At 44.9% G+C, this 16,959-nt stretch overlaps 1 protein-coding gene across 4 annotated transcripts in view; it reads right to left on the bottom strand.

The window, feature by feature from the left end:
• Positions 1–16,959, bottom strand: part of LOC125704013 (fibrillin-1-like) — a 61,764-nt gene that overhangs the window by 36,706 nt on the left and 8,099 nt on the right. For all 4 annotated transcript variants that reach the window (XM_048969284.1, XM_048969280.1, XM_048969283.1 and 1 more), the window contains exons 7-18: positions 10,992–11,189; positions 9,297–9,422; positions 7,731–7,856; positions 6,280–6,432; positions 5,598–5,783; positions 5,055–5,195; positions 4,847–4,966; positions 4,561–4,686; positions 3,942–4,064; positions 3,014–3,136; positions 2,225–2,377; positions 351–404 (exon numbers count right to left, since the gene is read on the bottom strand). In XM_048969284.1, coding sequence (XP_048825241.1) covers positions 351–404; positions 2,225–2,377; positions 3,014–3,136; positions 3,942–4,064; positions 4,561–4,686; positions 4,847–4,966; positions 5,055–5,195; positions 5,598–5,783; positions 6,280–6,432; positions 7,731–7,856; positions 9,297–9,422; positions 10,992–11,189 — 1,629 coding nt within the window. The remainder of the gene's footprint in view (positions 1–350; positions 405–2,224; positions 2,378–3,013; positions 3,137–3,941; positions 4,065–4,560; positions 4,687–4,846; positions 4,967–5,054; positions 5,196–5,597; positions 5,784–6,279; positions 6,433–7,730; positions 7,857–9,296; positions 9,423–10,991; positions 11,190–16,959) is intronic.

The following is a 16,959-nucleotide window of genomic DNA, read 5'->3' as shown; positions in this document are numbered from 1 at the left end:
ATAGAACTTGTGTGTGCTTCTGTGAGACATCACAAAGAGGAAAAGAGACATACCCCCCTTACAGGTCATGGAACGCATTTCACACAGTGAATTTTACATGTCGCATTTCACACAGTGAATTTTACATGTCGCATTTCACACAGTGCATTTTACATGTCGCATTTCACACAGTGAATTTTACATGTCGCATTTCACACAGTGAATTTTACGTCACATTTCGCACAGTGCATTTTACATGTCGCATTTCACACAGTGCATTTTACATGTCGCATTTCGCACAGTGCATTTTACATGTCGCATTTCACACAGTGAATTTTATGCAGTGAATGTTGTATTTCTTAGGTACATACCCCTGCCATCAGTACTGCTTCCTATTCCGTGGTTGCACAGTGCCAAAAATTCAGCTGGAAAACACACAAACAACATATTTGCTTTCAAGAGCCTGAAACATACACAAACAGTTTGTCCTAAAACGTCAGGTGTTTGAAAACCTTACGCCAGCAGACTAAATACTATGTTATTACCTATTTCTGTTCTTTCTCATTACGCTTATATGACACATAAAACTGGTTTCTTAATGTGCCAGAAGAAAAGCTGAAAAGTGGTATTTAAAAGACATTTGTAGATTGAAACATAAACAAGAATTGCAGATTTCATATTCTAACACTTCAATTCGGCTCAGTGTCAGACAGCCGGGAATTATTTCTCCAACAGGCAAATTACAAAGTTGAATACAAAGAATCTCAATTAAATTTTTCACTTTTTAAAGCTGTTTGTTTTGAGCAGTTGATAAATTCATGTTATTTTTTTTTTGTAATTGGTCTAACACTCCAGTCCAGCAAAGAACAGACAACTGTAGATACTGCCCGCATTTTCAGATCAATAGGACAGTCTTCTGCAACCAATTAAGCCAAATTACAACTTGTGTAAATAGGGTAAATTAAGCCTTTATTAGGAGTTTTCAAGTTCGGTGTTTTAATGACTTTGGCGGAATGACGCCCAACACAGAGTCAACAAGACATATCAGGGCAGTGACACACTGCACCCTGCGAAGCCGGGTGTTAGAACCTGACCTGCAGAAGGCCTGGGGTGTCTTAATTATTACATCCGACTGGGGTTTGGCACTAGACAGCTATTTTGCTGCGGTATGTGCATGTAATTGCAGGGCAGGCTAAATCTGCCTCACTCTGCTCTGACTATTGAGGAAAGCTGGTTCTTTAACTCCTCTACAGTAAATAGAAGAAAAAGGTCTTTCACATGGAAAGTAGGTCACGTTTAGGCCAGTTTCCAGTTAAGAGTTAAGAATTTGTCAGAATGCAACACATTTTTTTATAGACTTTAGAAGCTGTTTACAAACTGCAGACCGATTCAATTTGATTCAATTCGATTCAATTATATATATTTTTCCCCCCAAAACCAGGGGATTAACTTAACTTTAGATTAACTTATCAGGGGTTAACTTAATAAGCTGACAATAGCATGGACAGTCAAGTATTGGCAGTCTGGCCCAGGGGTCTCAAACTTAAATGACCTGAAAACTGCTAAGAGATCTACTTCCAAGTGGGAAACTGAAGCTAATTTATCAGCTGAAAGAGAACAAAAAACAATGTGTAATCAGTTTTCGGCCAATCAGCAAGCGGAGTGCTGGAGGTAAAGATTGATTGGGTATGACAGGACAGCCTATGCATTAAATGGTAAATGGACTGCATTTATATAGCGCTTTTCTACTCCTACGAGTACTCAAAGCGCTTTACATTTTATGCCTCACATTCACCCATCAACACACCGGTGGCGGAGGCTGCCATGCAAGGCACCAACCTGCTCACCGGGGGCAATTTTGCTCACGGACACTTTGATGGGGTCAGGAGGAACCAGGGCTCAAACCTGCAACCCTCCGGTTGCACTACCTCCTGCGCCACCATTAATCTGCCCCCCCACCCAAAACACTTCAAATTCATATATATAAACACACAAGGTAAACTATGCAAACATAAAAAACCAAAAGACAAATACCAATAGAGATAAAAAAAATAAAAAAAACCTTTCGGGGTCCACGCTCACCCCAAGCACGCTCACCACACCATGCGAATGTCAGCGCGTAAATGGCACTCAGCTGGCTTTCCTAACTAACACTCGCCATCCCGATGCAGTAGGGAGCCATTAACGTCACCAGTTTTGAAGCCACACCTTTCATGATAAAAAAAAAGACAGAGATTGACCTCACCTGAGCTCTGCGATGGGCACGGCTGGCACGGCTCGCCAAAACCGTACTCAGGGTTGGCGCAGCAACACTCGGACTTGGTCACGGCGCCAATAAACGGCTTCACGCACTGTCCCCTCTTGTAACCTCCGTAACACGTGCTGCGCATGTGTGTGTCTAAGTCAGAGCAGGAGATAAAGGGAAAAGGGACAGTCGCGTCTTCCCATTCAGGAAGAACAACAGGCAGGCAGGAAGTATCCAAGCACTGCCTGAATAACATACTTGCATTGATTGCATGCTAGTTAGAATCACCAGTGAAAAGGAGATATTACAAAACAATCCAATAGCAGAATTCAAGGAAATTATACCAACTGAAGTGTGAGATAATTACCATTATACCTGAATTTCGAAGAGTTTCCTGCTGAAACACAGCTTAAGCTGGTTGGCCAATTTATGATAATTGACCAGCTTAAGGTGTTTTCTCATGGAGGTTTGATGGTTTAGCTGGACATAGCCACTTCTGATGGTCATTCTAGTTGGGTTAGATTGATAAGCTGGCTATACCAGCATGACCAACTGGTTTCTCACCCAGCTGAACCAACAAAGAGGAGAAAAAGCTGGGAAATGACCATCTAAGACCATCTTAGACCATCTAAGACCATCTAAGACCATGTAGGACCATCTAAGACCATATTAGACTAGCTAAAACCAGTTACCAGCATAAGCTGTTTTTTTTCACCCAACACCCAGGGTAGGAGTTTTTTCATGGGATGAATAACTGGTCTTGGGCGTGCTGGATGTAGAGAGACTCACCCACACAGACTCGGCCACCCAGGCCAACAGCCAGGCCTGGCATGCAGTCACACCGGAAGGAGCCCGCTGTGTTGACGCACTGGCCGTTCATGCATATGCCCTGAGTTTCACACTCGTCGATGTCTAGGGGGAGGACAGTTTCTCAGCAAAGCAGAACTACGTTAAACCTCCAGGCCATTGAAAAAACACAAAAAAAACATGTTCAAAAACTAGTGAGGATACCCAAACTTGAAGGAAATTACTATAATTCCACACGGCAATTATTGAGATTTTATAACCTGCAGCCTCCTGACTGCTTTAAGAACATACTAATGATCTCCATGTCATCTTTGTGAGGTTTAATGTAATTCTTTTTAGCATACCATCGAGCATTTGTAATTCATTAGTCTTTCATCCATCTGTATTTTTCCATGTATCTGGCCTTCCGAAACGGGAAGCCTAGGTCCCAAAGCAATACGACTGCTTTAGTTTTTCCCAAACCGTGAAAGCACTGCTACAAACCATTTAAAGGCAGCAGAGGTGAAAGATCCCCCATCACTCGCTAAGAATGAACTAACTACCGCAGAATGGATTTGGCTGCTCCGCCTCCCACATAAAGTACCTGAGAAAATACTTTGAGACCTGAACTGTAATTATGTCATTTATGTCACACAAAGCAGGAATCTGTTCACATGAATGAATTAAAATGATACAAAAATTACAATCCTTCAGTTATTCAACACACAATTGCGTCAATGTTAAGGTTCATTTTTTGGTGAAACTAAAATGTTAATGAGTTTACAGGTGGTAATTTCCAAACCATGGGCAGAGACTTGTGCTCTCTCCCCCGCTAACGACTTCCAGGGGATTTTGGCAAAGGTGTACTTCTAGAAAGAAAGGAACATTTCGCCGTTTCACTGGAAGAGGAATCAGGCATTTGGGTTCGTACCTAGGCAGTGTCGACCTGTGGAATCCAGTTGGAAGCCAGACTTGCAGATGCATTTGAAGCTGCCATCATCGTTAATGCACATGCCATTGAGGCAGATGTTGGTGAGGAGACACTCGTCCTGATCTGTAAGGGAACAGCCACTCGTGTGTCCGTCACGTTCGATACTTCACACTTCCCGCGCATGGTATGTTCTCCAGCACGCAGCTGGATGGCTCGAAGCCGCCTCCATACAGCCTGGAGGCAGCAGCAGCTGCCAGAGACTCACGAGGACTCTCATCCTCATCTTAAGCTTACAATCAATGTGTTGGATTTAACAAAAGATGTCCAGATTAATTTGGGTCTAGAAGTCATTTCCAGGACCTGCCGTTTTCTGTTTCTCAGAACATCAACTACCAATCTCTAGGTGTAGGGTCATATTGCAACTTAGAGATGTACATTTGTGACCTGGGGGGGTGTTTTACAAAGCAGAGTTTCCCAGTTAACTGGATAACTTAAGCCAAACGTGAAAACTGCCCCTAGAAGACAAGTTAGTGATTTTTCTATTGGACATTTAGCTTAAGTTATCTGACTAATCCCAGAAAGGCAACTCAAGAGATATCCCTTAAAAGGGAAATTTCACCTTGGCAGTTCCTCCTGTCGGTGGTGAGCTCAAAGCCGGCGTTGCACACACAGTGGAAGCTGCCGTCGGTGTTGACGCAGCGGCCGTTGTTGCAGATGCGTCCATTGGCCACGCACTCGTCCAGATCTGCATGACACACATGCTCAGAAAGGCACAACGCATCACATTATCGAGACTCTCAGGTTTACGGTTTATTCCTTCACACTTTTCCTTAGTGGTTCCCTCCAGTCACTTAATGACCTGACCGGGCGGGACCCCCGTAACCGGACCCAGCCTTCCTGCTCACCTCGACATTCAGTTCGGGTGGCAGTGCTCTGGAAGCCGGCAGGACAGTGGCAGAAGTATGATCCGGCCATGTTGACGCACTCGCCGTGCAGGCAGGGGCTCCTCTCGCACTCGTCTTCATCTGGACAGCGAGGCAAAGTGGACGTTTGGGAGGCCTGCCCAGATGTTGGGCCTACCAAGCAGCCTGAGTGACAGTCTTACAGACTTACCGACACACTCCCCGCGCCTGTCCAGCTTGAAGCCCATATTGCACTGGCAACGGTAGCTTCCTGGTGTAGGGACGCACTGGCCATTGAGACACAGGTTGCGGTACGCCTGGCAGATGTCGGTGATGTTTTGGGTCACAATAACTGCATGACAACATACTGTTATTTATCTCGATGTTAACGATCTGATTGTATCATACTATCGAGAAAAGAAAACAAAAAAGGTTTTATACAACCGTGATGGGAAAGTTACTCACAAACGTAATCCGTTACAGACAGAGGTGGAAAGTTCAGGTCCAGAAAGTAAAAATCCAGATCAAGGTTTTGTTTCCACCAACCAGCTGAATATAAAGAGTCACAGTCACAGAGGACTCAACTTCTTGGTTAAAACAAAACCTTGGTCTGGATTTCTACTTTCTGGACCTGAACTTTCCACCTCTGCCTGCAATGTTACTTTTGTGAGTAAATTCTCCAACACCATCATATTATCAAATGCCTTATAAGACTGCATGCACAATGCATGGCTAATGCATTAGATGGACATACTTGGAGGTTCAATTGGAGGAGGAATTGGGATGTGAACTGGCGGGACAGGCTGAAATGGCACTGGTTGGGGTTGTGGCTGTAGAGGATAAACCAGGTCTGGCCTGACTGGACCCAAAGGATCAAGCGGAACATGTGGACCAATGGGATCGATGGGCAGGATTTGTAAGCAAAGTTTGTGGTAGTCCTCTGGAATAGAATAGAATAGAATAGAATAGAATAGAATAGAATAGAATACTTTTGTTATTGCATAAGTACAACTGTCACTGCACTGGTACAGTGAGATTTCGTCTGCAGCTTCCATACTTCACATTATTACTGCTAATAAATTAAAAGTAGAGCGCGGAGATAAAAAAAGTCATAGATAAGTAATGAAAGCAGCATCAGAACCGGCACAAAAAAAAGAAAGCAAATAAACAGCATGAGCAGAAAGTATGGACAGTGTAAACAGAGCAAGTACTACAAGCAGAGTAAAGAGTACTGACAGAATGAAGAGTGTAAACAGCATGAAGTGTCCGGCGGCACAAAGAAGAAGGAGCACGGGCCTTGGCGACAGCTCAGGAGAAGCAAGGATAGTCAGCCCACTGCAGAGAGAACGGGAAGAATTCACATTACTGCAGTCAAAGGCATTAACGGAATGCCAGTGACACTCCCACAGTGTCGCAAGCCAAGACGGCACGCAGACCTGTCCCGGGAATGGGGCACATCTCTGGAGTGGAGCCGTCCGACCAGCACTGGCCACTGGCACAGCAGCACTGCATCCTGGTCAGCGGCTGGGAGAGCTGGTTGGCACAGCGACCACTCAGGATACTGGAGAAGCAGTATCCGGGTCGGCTATCTGTGGAAGGAAGGCCTGGTGGCGTCACGTTCCACATGAACTGCGCGGAGGACAGTGTGACATTCGCATTCGTGACAGCTATTTACTGCCTTCCAAACTGAGCACAGATCCAGGAAAAGCAGGGGGAAAAAATCTAAACATTGCTAGTAGTGGATTTTGACCCCGCATGTGCTGCATGGGAGACATAGAAATGTTTGGCAAAACACCCTTTTTAGAAGGAAAAAAAGCTCATAGCGGACATTCTTTCCAAATAATCATCCTCCTGAGGCTGGGGGCAGCGTGGATCAGCTGGAGATCTCTGACCCAGATTCTTCCCTGTGCTGCATGAGACCTCGACTCCATTCATTTCTGGGGGTTTTCTGGCCATTGTTTGGGTCGAGATTGGGTCGATGTGTCATTGCTATGGAGGTCAATCCTAATGGCCAACTCCGGTTTCCATAACCAGCCAGTATACCCGGGGCTGGTCCCCTCCCGTGCTTCCTAACACATCCACAGGGAGGTGCCCACGCAGCCATGTGACATATACCAATAACTCTACTTAACACACTTTTGAGTATTAAAAACATCTTTGATTCTCGCAGAAGAAAAAGGCTCCATCTTTCCACGTTTTAATACCTTTTCATCTGGGATGGGGCTATAGTAGAAGATACTACATCACTACATGCCTGGGGAAGGCCTGTCTCTACTGAGCAGCGTCAGCTTGGGTGTCCCCCCAAACCATGATGGAGGAGAACTGGTACACTTCCATAACCTCCATAAGCACATTGTGACGTCAAGCTAACCGTATCTGACCATTCACAGCTGCTAAAGGAAACAGACCTAAGGCCTTGCTCTGGAGCTTACATGACAAATGGCATCTTTCTCTGTGTGGCTTTACAGAAAACGGGGAAAGCAGAGGTCACTGATAAGAGCACGGGGCTGGCATCCCTGTTTGTGACTTCCGGGGTTGTGTGGGAACGCCATGGCTAATCACGAAAACCCTTAAAGCTGATTTGTGTATTACACCATCCCCAACCACGAAGTCACCCCTGTGAGTCGGATCTTCCGTCTGTTTGGATTTGCACTAGAACATGTTCCCACAGAGCTCCAGGAGTATAAAAACCTTACAGAAGAAGCTCATCCAGACTTCCCCAGTCCATTTAACCTGAACAAGCTGAAGACATCTTCTGTATTTGCATCACAAAGTCACACGGTGCCATTTTGTACCAAGTGAGTTCAGCCCCCATTGACACCTGTCGCTTTGCCATTGACGGTATCCAAATATGAGCCAAAGAACAGATGGATGGAATCTGCCGTACCTATGCACCTGGAGCCATCCGGGGGGGTGTAGTAACCCTGGGGACACTTGCAGAAGTAGCTGCCAACTGTATTGGAACATTCACCAGCAATACAAAGGCCTGGGATGTTGGCACACTCATCGATATCTGCCAATGGATAAATAAGCATCATTTAAAAACACAAAGAGATATCAGCAAAACAAAAACTAAAGGCCAGGACACGGAAGAGATGCTCAAATAATGTTTCGGTAAAGTGAAACACTGAGGAAACACGATCTAAAGTGGTTAACGTGAAAAGCCATGGTACGTGGTAATAATCTGAGAAACCATTTCAATGCCATGGCAACAGGAGAACCAGTATATCAAGCTAACGAGAGCTTAAAAAATAAGGCAGATCAGAAACCTCAGACTTTAGAAATGTTCAAAGATTTCGCTTGTTATTTCTTGGCAAAATGTACCTAAGAATTTTTCCTGCACACGACAACCGCAAATATGTCTTTTACTGTTTTAGCAAATCAGACTTGTACAGTTATTGCTGGCCTGGAATTTGTCACATAACCTTCTTAACAAGCCAGCGTTCTTTACACTTAAAACATCCAGTCAAACAGAACTTTTATTTCTGTGTAATTTTAGAGATGCTGAGGTTGGATTTTAAAATGAAAACTCTCACTTCCCTGGCCAAATAAATCTTAAAATATCTTAATGCCATTAAACTGAAAACCACACCATGTATCAATGCCAATTTCAGGTGCAATTCAGGTCCAATTTCAACATGCAGGTGGAGAAGCTGGTAGGGTTACTGTTCATTTTATAAAGAGATAATTGCATTTCCTTTATTAGCCATTTGTACATGTACATTGGAATTCTTCTCTTTGCTGACCCCATTGTGCTCTCCATTGCTTGGGGGTGTCATGGCACAGCTAATATGCAGTGCCCATGGAGCTGAGGATTAACGGCCTTGCTCAAGGACCCACAGACATGTGATTCTTCTGCTGGGGCTTGAACCAGCGATCTTCTGTTCACAGACACATTTAGACTTAGCCCACAGAGCCACTCACTTACTTTTAGCAAAGGATGAGATTTGAGAATGTCTCAACAGAGCAAATGGACATGAACAGCCATCTGAATGCTGTCTGCTCTCACACAATGTTTACAGACCAATGATCCCCCCTCCCCCCGACCCCAATCCTGGGAAGACAGCCTGCCAGAGGACTCCCCGTCAGGGATCTGGGACTCCTGAGAGGACCTGATGTCACCCTGCGGGACTGGTGAGTGATGGAGGCCAGCACTACAGCACCCCCACCCCGCAGCCCACAGCTGGTGTGTGTCAGGGCCCCCGAGCTCTGCTCTAGGGAGACGATGTAACGTGGTGAGCGAGAGCATGACAATGGCGGCCCTTCTGAGGCTCATCCCAGCTTATTCTGGGTCACTGACGTAGGGGAACTCGTGCAGAACTAGGCAGCCATTAAAAAATGACATTGTTTATTTTAATTTGTTAAAAAAAAAAAGACCCTGTGTTTTATTACGTTCAACAGAAAACCTAAAATTTTAATGGCATTTTTAGAATTTGAGTCTGTTGCGTCTCACCTTCACATTTCTGTGTGATCTCGTTGAATTTGTGGCCAGCAGGACATTTGCACTCAAAGGATCCCACCGTGTTAATACAGGATCCCCCCTGACAGAGTCCAGGAATGGCCTGGCATTCGTCCACATCTGCCGAGGAAAAAAAAAAGTTATTACGCAATTAAGCTGCATGCGACAAAATGGTTCAGCTGTAGAAAGTTACACCACATCACTCTGCCTTTGAGATTCAGGGCCAACCAAAAAGCTGTAATGCGTACAAACATGTAAACTGCAAAGTTCACACAGTGAACACCGACTCTGCTCATTGTCCTGCACTAGAACTAGATAAAACAAAGCCATGCCATCACGGTTAAAATAACGAGAACTTGAATGTTTTTTTGCCTGAATATCTGTATGGCTCCGTGCAGCAGGACAGCTGACACTCTTCATAAAGTATATTGTAAGTGCAGCTGGATGCCTGAGGACAGCAGTTCGGGGGTAATCGCTGTCGCTGGTCTCCTCCGAACCGAACACACAAGCTCGGCCTCAGAGGACCCGAACCACCGGTCCCTCAACTCCTCCCGAAAAACCCCAGCACAGTCACATTTTCACTGGCAGCTCAAACCCTGCGCAGGTCCCGGCTCAGATCCTGGGCCAGTTTCTGAAGCAGAAGAAGTGCTGCCTGAACCCAGATGATGAGGAGGACACCAGTGAACACTGGCGCAGTGAGAGGGTCCTTCCCGAGGCTGCAGGTGCACTGAGGCGGGTGAACCGGAGGGCAGGCAGAGTAGCTCAATTAAATTATGTGGTCCCTGGACGCCCCTCCCTCCATCCCTGACATAATTAAAGAGTTTGAACAGCTGGAGGAATCGGAGGAGGTGGCCAGACTGCAGGGGCTGCAGCTAAATGACTTTGGAGACGTCCAGTCCTTCATCTGAAGGACCCACCACTAAAAAACATGCAGTGAACAGGCACCTCAGCAAACTTAAATAGCTTGTCTTGGAGTCAGTAGCAAACAGTGATTCTCCTCGATATCAGAAGACGGAACAAAAGACCCAGTGTGTGCAATGGGAAGTGCAATGGGGGGGCTGAGTCCATCCCTGCAGGGGTTGCTGGGGGCACTGTGTGTCACCAAGCCATAAATAAAGCCCAGCCTGAAGCCGTCGGCCAGGAGGGGGAACAGCGGGCTGGCATGACGTTGGCAGCAGTGCACCATGGGTAACCTGTGATTTTGTCAGCTCCGCAATCTGCCTGCGCTTATTTATACAGACTCTGGAGAGCTGTAGGCGTGGCTTCCACTCTCAACCTATTAAAAAATGGCTTTTCCCGTCAAGGTAAAAGACCACTATTTAATTCCTGATGCCCCTGTAAAGCATACACTTCTTACACAGCCTGCACGCCGTTAATTACGCCGCCCTCGCGGTATTATTCACGTCTCATAGCAGCTTCCCGACTTACATCCTCCAAAAAAAAAACACCAGAGAGGAAAAGCAGATGTTTATGTACATTTTCTGGTGTCACCCATTAAGGTAACTCTGAGACATGAGGAGCCATATCACAGCACACCTTTGCATTAATTGTATAATGTACTCGACAGGAAATTATAAAATTTCAGATCACTGCTAAAGCAATCTCGCTGAAAATTTCCTGAAACTGACGCTCTTTAATGGTACAGCTAGCGAAAAATAGATGCCCCCACCCCCCCCCCCTACAAGATACCTTGACAGGCTCCAGTTCGGTGGTTGGGGATGAAACCTCGACGACAGGGGTGGGGCTGGGCAGGGCACATCTCGCAGGGATGCCCCCAGGCCCGACCCACGGTGGCGCAGCACAGCGTCTTGGTGCAGACGATGCCCGTCAGCTGGCCCTGGCACATCTGGTTGCTCACGGAAGCAAAGCAGGGCCCGGTCCTGTAATCTGAGGAGCGGCGAAGGTGAGGCCACTATGAGGACGACCTGATACTTACGCTCCACTTCGCTACCAGCCTGCAGTGGCTGATAAGGAATCCGGCTTTGCGAGCCGATAGGAAAATCAGAGCTGCAACAGGCGGCAATCGCCAAGGAAACCTCCCGTTAACTGTGATGCAAACATATGCACAACCAAAACACTGACTTCCAGCACGCACTGCTCACCCACACAGCCTATTTCCATAAAACTGTACTTACAGTCTCACTATATTTACATTTATTTCCAAGATCATGGGCAGCGTTCCCTAAACAGGTTATGATCTTTGGTAACTGCTGTGGATAAGACCATTCATTCACATCAGAGTTTAATACACGTTCGCATACTTTGTTTGCCGAACTGAATACATCTTTGCTCACAATGTGCTTCTCAGCAATAAAACTCTGGCAATTTATTCATCATGTTCTTTTGGTAAAATTACATAGTAAAATTTTCTGGCAGAAATCCGACCGCAGAAAGATCCCACACAAAAACAAAGTCTGTTGTTTCAAAGTTTTCATTGTGCTCCAGGCGGTTTGAATAAACTGATCATAAATTATTTTCTTAGATAATTTCTTCGTATAACATATCAGCTCCAGCAGGGGAAATGCCCGAGGGAGGTGATCGTAAATGGGACGCCAGCTCATCACTGGTTACTCGCATGTGCACCTCGAACAATAGAAAGACACCTAATGAGCACGTCTTTGAACTGTGGGAGGAACCTGTACTGTAAGAGCCAGAGGAACATGGACATGAGGATCACATGAAGAAACACACAGGGAACCGGAGCAGGAACCAAGACCACAAGACATGAAAGTCTCAGTTCATAGCATGTGTCATTTGCATAATCGCAATGAAAGGATTATTTCAATTACAATTTCATTCGAATTACTCAAGCGAGACGTCTGAACATGTTAGGTTCAGCTACCCGAACATTATTAAGGACAATGGCATGTAGGAATGCAGTCGTGTTTAAGAACCTGTCCATCCATTTTCTGTAACCACTTGCCTTACTCAGTCTCACAGGGGGTCCAGAGCTTATGAGTAGAAGGCAGGGAACAACCCAGGATGGGGTGCCAACCCATAACAGGGCACAGTCTCCCTGTTGGGCGATTTGGCAATTCAAATTAACCTGGGCATGTTTTCGGTCCGGGGGAGGGAGGGGGGGGGGGGGTGGAGAAACCCCATGATGACATGTGGAGAACATGCAACATGTGGAGACATGTTCCTCACTCATGAAGCCATGGCAGAGGCTTGAACGCTGGTCCCAGAAGGATGAGGCAACAGGGCTAATCACTGCACCACTCTGCCACCCATTTAAAGAGCCAATAATGAGGAAAGATTGTATGGGCAGATGTGTAGAGAGCCATTAAGCAGTACATTGTAAGGTCAGAATGTCCGTGTCTCAGACTGAATGAATAAATAAGGCTACATACGTTTTGGCCAATTCACATTCAAAGCACCATGTTCGGCTTTCCGCTGTAAGCTTCTTGATTTATGTACCACAACAGAACACCATCGCCGCTTTTCGGTGTCAACAGACGCCGACGCCTCTGTGTTGCCTTATCATCCGAACCCATGTTATATTTGCGTCACGGTTTTTGCCATGATGGTATTTTGACTCGTGGTTAAGCAGCGGTGAAAATGGCACTGTAATTCAAAACATCCAGCTCGGCTACAAACACAAGATCTGGTCCATCGAAGTAAAAACACAAGATACACATCGGCATGTAAGCTACATTGCTCCTAATTACGAGTGGCGATTATCCAGCTTCAGGAATTGTTAGCACATTTTACAGCAGACAACATAGAAAACAAGCACTCCACCCCAAACAACTATATTGTGAGACAAACAGAACCTGCCTTCTTTGCTTTGACTCCGCATGTCTGCTACACCTCCCTGAATTCATGGTCTCTGAACCATTCTTTCATGATTGACAATTGATTGTACATTACTAGCATTTTTTTTATAACGATGCTTCATTTAACCAGTCGCTTAAAGTTTCATAATACCCATTAATCTGTGTTTCATATAGTCAATAGATGCACCCTCTGAATATCTTTCTGAGGTTGTGCATTATTAAGAAAAGTATTGCTGCTTTTTCCACGCCAGCTTTATCCCCATTTCTTAAAGGCAGAAATCCCCTTCTTTTCCCTTCCCTTATCGTCTGATCAGTCTTTTTTTTTTTTGCATATTGCAAACATTTGTGTGTATGACGCCTTTGGGCTTTATGTTCCTCACAGCAAGCCTGTAATTACCCTTGACAGAAAATAAGAACAAATGAAAAACGTAATAACACTTTCCAGGAAACCACTTGTGGCAGCAATTTTTACTATGAGCGTGGCAGAGATTATTTATATGAGTATGGGAGTTTAGTGCTGCAGGGCACCAGAGCAACATCATACTGCAGAACCTTCCAGAAGCAGCCGCAGTTCAGCAGTCCTCATCACTCGAATACCAGCAGGTCGATACTTTAATACTGTAGCTCTGGAGTCGTCGTGCTACTGGTTACATCTGTCCTACTAACAAGCTGCCTAGTGTCCTGTGCTCGCTGGAGCCCATATCCGCTGGAGCCCATATCCGCTGGAGCCCATATCCGCTGGAGCCCATATCCGCTGGAGCGCAGTCTGACACGAGTCGCTTCACTGGACGCTCTAGGTCTCCATTACACTTTGATTCTCTGTAAATAATTAGACTGTGAGGCCATTCTGGTTTATTCCCTCGTTTGTAATCGGAACACGTTTGGAGTTCTGACCCAAAACGGCAAATTACACATAATGTGAAGGATGAAGACCAAAGAATGAATGAGATCATTTATCTCCGTGTCCAAAAACCCAGATAGTTCAAACCAAGACCGTTCCAGTTGCCGAATGGCAAATATACAAACTTCTTACGGGCAGCATTACCTTTCCCCACAGTTTTAATTACCATGTACCTTTGTCAGAAACCACATGAAACAGTAACAAACATTCAATCTGCATTTATGAAACCCAACCTCGTTACATCATGCTGTTTTTGCCCTGAATCACGGGACACGGCACTAATCTAGCATGCAGATAAACCCGCAAAGTCCAGTGAAGGCAAATCTGACTCAATGGGGCAAGATAAGGAGTTGGGATTATTTATTGCCTTTTGCAGTGAGTTGTATCAGAGCTGAATCACCCATTCAATTTGACAGACAAGGAACAGTTGTGTTGCGCAGGTCCAATCTCAGACTTAAGCTTAAATATAAATAATGTGTTTGAATACATCACGTCAGTTACTATTTTCAGAAATTTCCACCCTTAAACAGCTTCATTAGGCTGATCTCAGTTAGGTTAACGTACGATTGAGTAGGTCTGAGCATATTTTAGTGAGTAAATGTCCTGGTATGCCAGTTTAAAAATATACGAGCCTAGAAGCCACTGAAATGTGACTGGATGTCTTGGCATTCTGCGTTTTCAGTGCTTGGTGTGAAATCGCTGCTTTAATGAGGAAAAGCCCGTGAGGGACACATCCTGAAGCGTGTCAATCGATAACGGCTCACACGACATGAACATAAGCCATGAACTCAGGGCACGATTTCACTGGTATCAGTCATAATATCAGTCACACAGCATGTTTTCTAACCCCGCTTGCAACAGACGGAACAGGAACGGAACATAGAAAACGCCACTGGTCAGACAACTGTGAAAAGCATATATAATTAATGTAATATGACATCGTGTGATACCCGAGAAGATTAAGCACAACCAGGGGAATCCCGGAGCAAATCACAAGGGAGAGGTGTCGAAAACAAATCACATCTGAAAAGTATGGCGTGCAACAGGGAATGGCAAACATTTACTAATTAGATCCATGTCCTCACATAACTCTGTTCAAGAATAAACATAAGAAAATACCATGAGAAAAAATCCAAAAATCTTAATTCCTTGGGGCATAACAGTTTGTGCTCCAACAAGTTCAGATAAAAAAAAAACCAACAAGCCGATGAGAAAACTCAAATAAGTCGAGGTCACATTTTCTTCTGCTGGAAGGAAATATTAGCCCAAGAATGAGACCTTAGCTGAATATAAGGAGGCAGCTGTATGACGTAGAAAACCAGGCTCCAAACTGACCGCAGTCTGCTATCTAGAACTACAAGACCAGGGTTTAGAACTTGGCTCAGTGGGCTAACCCAAACTCTAAGCCTAACCCTAACCCTAACCCTAAGCCTGTGACTGGAAGGTTGCTGGTTCAAGCCTGACCTCAGCTAAATCGTCGTGTCTGTGGGTCCATGAGCAAAGACGCAACCCTCAGCTGCATGGGTGCCGCTGCAGCGGGCTGCCTTTCAGCGCCAAGCTTGCTCTCACCTGTGTGTATGCTACAGAGAGCAAGGCGGGAAAGGCAAAGGGAGAATTTCTCTGCCGGGACCAATAGTGCAGCAGCATTGTTATTAAAATCAGTTTTCAAGTAAACTGCTGTTTTTAGTCTGACCTGAGCTCCTGCACACTTGTGCTATTCCCAGAACCCAAAGCTTCTACATGCTCCCTGATTATCATGCAGTAAAGGCAACACATTCCAGTAATATTTCATTTGAAAATGATTCTTTTACAGTTGTATATGTTTTGCAGCATTGACATGAAAGACACAATTAAGAGTTCAAGGGTGCAGGCCCATAAAAACCGGACACCCCCTTGGGTTTGAGACTGCCAGCCTCCTCCACCCTTGGTTAAATACCAAAAGAAGTATGCAGTTTGGAACATGTCCTGAGCGAGGCTTCAGACGGCCAACAGTATGCGTTTCCTGGGTGTGATCGAGCGCGCACAGAATTCTGTCCAAAATAAACTATTTTTTACAAAATTTAAATCGATATATTGACAACGATATAGGAATGGAATTAATTTAAAAAGTAAAAATAATATACAACACGCCATTCATTTTGATTCTGTTAATATGTTAACAGAGTAAGGCATTATAAAGAGTGTGTGTGTGCCCTGCACAGGACAGGCATCTCATCCAGCATGTATGGCATCACGTAAAACTGACCGGTATCATTACCATAAATGCAGAGATACCCCTAAAATGGTCACACTTCAAACACACAACCAGCCCGGCATCAATCACATTTCTCAAAACTCAGAGCACCAATGGTAGTGTGCAAAATTCCGGGCCTTTCATCTTACCTAATAAAACAAACAATTAGACAATTAGGTTGGTCAGTATAATTCTCCAGTCTAACTGATGGATTCAGAATAGATCTTTGCATATGTCTTTATTAATAATCACCTCAAAGAACAAATAATTAACTTCTTTATCATGACCCTCAACTGGACAAGAGATTATAAATGATGATTGGAAGGATCACGACGTTTGAACATCACGGATAAGATCCAAGGTGTCTTGACCGGTCCTTACAGCCTTACAGCATTCTCAGCATGTCCAGTCATTTGTTTCGTTTAAACAAAGGGACAAAGTTACAATAGTTAGAGTTTGTAAACCATCCCTTTGTTTACTGGCTTCATTACCTACAAAGTTAATGAAGAAGCTTCTGACTGTAATCTGAGAGCTCATGTTAGATGATACAAATACACCCTTATCTCCTGGATTTGTTCCAAGTTCTAAGAGAGCTGTAATTAAGCCCCCATTCAAGAAGCCTAATCTAGTTCTGAGTGATCTATCTAGGTACAGGCCTGGCTGAAACCATTTTTATCCACGATTTTAGAGAAATGTGTTACCCAACAGCTGCCTGTCCTCCGATAACGTCCACGACATGTTTCAGTC

The sequence above is a fragment of the Brienomyrus brachyistius genome, chromosome 11 (genome assembly GCF_023856365.1).
Source record: "Brienomyrus brachyistius isolate T26 chromosome 11, BBRACH_0.4, whole genome shotgun sequence".
Classification (NCBI taxonomy): domain Eukaryota; kingdom Metazoa; phylum Chordata; class Actinopteri; order Osteoglossiformes; family Mormyridae; genus Brienomyrus; species Brienomyrus brachyistius.
The sequence above is the reverse complement of the archived record's forward strand: the minus strand, read 5'-3'. Positions and strand labels throughout refer to the sequence as shown.